Source organism: Eucalyptus grandis, chromosome 2 (assembly GCF_016545825.1).
Source record: "Eucalyptus grandis isolate ANBG69807.140 chromosome 2, ASM1654582v1, whole genome shotgun sequence".
NCBI lineage: Eukaryota > Viridiplantae > Streptophyta > Magnoliopsida > Myrtales > Myrtaceae > Eucalyptus > Eucalyptus grandis.
Genome location: NC_052613.1, coordinates 44,918,654 through 44,922,933, shown reverse-complemented (window position 1 = coordinate 44,922,933; position 4,280 = coordinate 44,918,654). Strand labels below are relative to the sequence as shown.

General features: G+C 40.7%; 1 protein-coding gene and 1 pseudogene across 1 annotated transcript; both read left to right on the top strand.

Moving 5' to 3' along the window:
• The first annotated feature begins 1,456 nt into the window (after nt 1-1,456).
• LOC120290753 (1-aminocyclopropane-1-carboxylate oxidase homolog 4-like) lies at nt 1,457-1,929 on the top strand. Its single transcript, XM_039307136.1, has 2 exons — nt 1,457-1,541; nt 1,694-1,929. The coding sequence occupies exons 1-2, from the start codon at nt 1,457-1,459 to the stop codon at nt 1,927-1,929; spliced, it is 321 nt and encodes a 106-aa protein (XP_039163070.1).
• LOC104435426 lies at nt 1,749-3,459 on the top strand (annotated as a pseudogene).
• The last annotated feature ends 821 nt before the right edge of the window (nt 3,460-4,280 follow it).

Sequence of the window (4,280 nt, the reverse complement as noted above, 5' to 3'; positions counted from 1 at the left end):
GTATGATATTTAACTTTTAGTGTCTTAAGATAAACGAACTTAACATGCTCCCCTATCTAAACTTATTTTTACTTATTTATACTGTTTTGCTATGAGGCGTTTGTCATGAGCTGTCTATCAATATCTAATTTGTCCAAACCCACCGATCGAATTGTAACATATTACAACCTTTAGCTTGAACCACCCAATTAAAATTTTGTCGGGAAATTTTTTCATTTTCTAGGTTCTAGTACAAGTTATGAAATTAGAAATTATTAGGTTTATCGGCAAAAGAAAAAAATCATATTAATCAAAAGTCACTTGAGAAAAAAAAAACAATTAAATTTCATACTATTGTGAGACAAAAAGAGTCCAGCCTCATGATTCAAGTACATGTAAGTCTCTATAGGGTATACTTAACTCTCAAAACATTCAAATATATCTCAATTATGTGTTTCAACCTATCTAATCACAAACTATTCGCTCCAATCTAATAGGCAATTTGATTGCAAGAAATTCAACCATTAAAGTCAGAAGAAATTGATTCAAATTGATATCACTGGTTTGTCTTTGTGGATAGAATAGATCATATGAGCCTTTCGTGGATGCTACAATCACTCAAAACATATATCGAACGGAAAAATTACTTAGTATTGGAGTTTCACGGAATTTTTAAAAGAACTAATCATCTTGGACAACCAATACAATTGTGCCATGTCAGCATTGAACATCATCGACAAACATAGAATTAGCGTAAAATGGTTGCGATTCTCAAACATTAAACCGATGCATCTTCCCAAACCCTTGTCTTTGTTCCTTTTTTGTTCATTCTTTCCTCATCCTTTCACTACCCTCCCAATAAAATAAAAACGGTAGTCTTCATAAGTGTCATCGTTCCCTCGTATCTCCAAGTAATTGTCCAATTCTATCCTTTGAAAATGGAGCAATAGTGCACGAGAAAGTAGTTATTTTATAAAGCCGTCACTTCAGTAGAAATTTCAAAATAAAATAGACTATTGTAATGCTTTCTTATTTTTGCAATGATTTTTCACCTTGTCATTTATTCATATCATCCACAACCTAGATGTTTTCTTCTTTTGCTAGAACCATTTATGATTACGCAATCCCATTTTGACAAGCAAATTTTATTAGCAAAATAGTCTTAAGTTACTGTGAAATAATGGCAAGCAGATTTTATTAGTATAATAGTCTTAAATTACCGTAAAACTAATAGCTTATTGAGTCACAGATTTTTGAAGGAGTGGATTCCACGATAAGTTTAAATTTTTTTTTTTTTTTTTGTGATTATAGTAGATTAATGACTGTGTCATTTCTCTTGCAAATATATGTGGATGGTGTCTCTTCTTGTCCCACTCACATCGCTTCTTCGTTCTTCCTTCTTCCCTTTCCTTACCCGACATCCTCATCCAACCCGATCCCAGAACCTCACTCCAACCAGAACTCGGAGACTACAGCCATGGGCGTCACTGACACCACGCAACAAGCCTTTGACCGAGCCCAAGAGCTCAAGCAATTCGAAGAATCCAAGCTTGGCGTCAAAGGTCTCGTCGACTACGGCCTCACCTCCCCCCACCCTCTTCGTCCACCCGCCCGAGACTCTCCACCCTCAAGCCCGCCCGCCCCAAGCCCAACTCCATCCCCACCATCAACCTCTCCTGTTGTGACTCCTTCTGGCGGCCCTCCATCGTTGCAGAAGTGGGGCGTGCAACTCATGAGCTTGGCTTCTTCCAGGTGGTCAACCACGGCGTGCCGACAGAGGTCCTGGACCGCATGATCGCGGCGGTGAAGGCCTTCCATGAGCAATCGATGGAGGCGAAGGCAAGGATCTACCGGAGGGAGATGGAGACCGGCGTGTCGTTCTTCTCCAACGTCGACTTGTTCCACTCCAAAGCGGCTAGCTGGAGGTCAACCCCGAACCACTTCAATTGATTTCGTACTATTTCATGATTTTGATGATAATTAGTTATATAAAAGCTCAATTACCAATACGATTGTGTCAAGTGTTTAGCAAATGAGACGAACTGATATATCATATATGACTGAAAGTAAGACGATGACAAACGAAAAAAAAGAATAACTTCAACCAATGCACGAAATTATAATTAGGGATGAGTAGGGTTCTAGAATAGAACCTAGAATTTGAACCAGCGGAAATCTATCCGATTTTAGGTTCTAAGGTATGCAAGATAGGTCCTAAGTTCTAAAAATTGACAAAATGTTTGAATGAGTAAGGTCCAAATTCTTAGATAAAACCTTAAACTTGAAATAATTTTGTGTTTCTTTTAATATATGTCTTCGTGTGATGGTGTGGTCTAGTCTAAACTTCCATTTTATGGTTGGACATTTTATTTTGTTAATGTTCCATATTCTTCGTCTGTTTAAATATAAGTTGTAGTCAGTTGATTGCAAAAACAAATAGTGGTCATTAAAAGTGAGGATTCATTAGAAATGTTCAATTAATAATATAGATGGAACCTAGGGTTGATCCTAGAACTGACTTTGAAACTTGTGACAAGATAAATTTTAGGGTATGTAACGTAAGTCCCAACTTTTAAAAAATGAGGAGGTTCTAGGTTCCAACCTATACGAAGCCTGAAAGTGCTTGACCATAATAATAATATAGGGACACGCTCTAGATAATGTTGGGGCCGAAATTAGCGGACATGGAAGAGATCCCCGAGGTGTGTAGAAAAGAGGTGTTGGAGTGGAATCAGCAGGTTCAACGGCTGGGGAGCCTCCTCTTGGGGCTGTTGAGTGAGGGGCTGGGATTGAGTGCCGGCAAGCTACTGGAATTGACGTGCTTGGAGACAAGGGTCATGGTGGGGCATTACTATCCATACTGTCCCTAGCCCGATCTGACAGTCGGCTTGACGTCCCACACAGACCCAGGAGTGATCACATTGCTGCTGTAGGACCAGATCGGTGGGTTACAAGTGAAGCATGGCGATGAGTGGGTGGATGTGGCGCCCGTCCCAAGGGCTCTTGTTGTGAACATCGGTGACATTCTCCAGGTGAACTTCCGTCAAAGACTAGGACTTTCTCCAAAGCTCCTAAGTTAGGTTAACATTCTACCATGAAATGAAGATCTTATTATGTAAATTCAAATTTTCCAGATCATGTCCAACGACGAGTACAAAAGCATGGACCACCGAGTGTTGGCCAACCCTAGCCGAGAGCCACGTGTGTCAATAGCAGTTTTCTGCAACCCGAGCAATCGCAAGAATGAGTTCAGACCGTTTCCCGAGCTTGTGTCCTTGGACAAGCCCGCTGCTTTTCGGCAGTTCAACTTCAGCGAATACATGAGGAGATTCTTTACTAAGGAGTTGGACGGGAAAAGTCTGATAAATTACTTCAGGGCGTGACTGAGAGCTCCATAGGCCAGAAATGGTGATAAAAGAATAAGATGCATCCTTATAATAATGAAGGAAATAGTGGATTCTTCCCTTAAATTCTACTTAACCTTGTGTTATTATTGTTCTTGTAGTGGTTAATTTGCACTTATTGTTTATATATTCCTTGTGTGACGGTAACTTGTGCGATGGACGAAGTTTGTCTACTTAACTCGTTGCCAGAGACTGAACCAATTCACAGACATAAGAACTCGACAACGAGAATGCACGAGATGGACAGTTTACTGTCCACTGGAAAAGGAAGGCAGTATCCTAGAAAACAAATGGGGCAAAGAAACAGATGAATTTGAATAGTCAAATGCAAGTCGCAACTAGGTGGAGATCTGTGCATGGAGAGAACGGGGTCGCCGAGAAACCAAAGTTGACATACTCAATGAACGATGTTTCTGGTATTCTAGATTTTCCAATTGCAGGAGGCGTGAGCGATTTGTCTCGTGACACGGAAGAGCGGGCAAGGTCGAAGTTGAAGATGCTGGAAAGAAGCAGAATGACCACAGAGGAAAAGGCAAATCCAGATGAGCCGCACTCATCCAGAACTATAGGAAGTCAGAATCACCAGACTATGAGGACGATGAAGAAATGGCCGAATAGTTTGGCAGTGGAAAGATGTGAGTAGAGATCCCTGTACATGTATACCTTCTCAGAGACCACATAGAATTTCTGTCTTCAACGGCTCCATGACCTCAAGGACGACTTCTGACATCGTGCTCCTGTTGAGGAGCCATTTGAGTTTGATGCTTTAGGCCTTTTATAATTGCACTTCAAGCATTCCATATTCCTTCTAAAGTCGATGTAGTTGCTCACCAATCACAGATCCATAACGCAGAACAGCTCGTGAACAGTAACTGCTCGATATAGGAGGTCACTAGA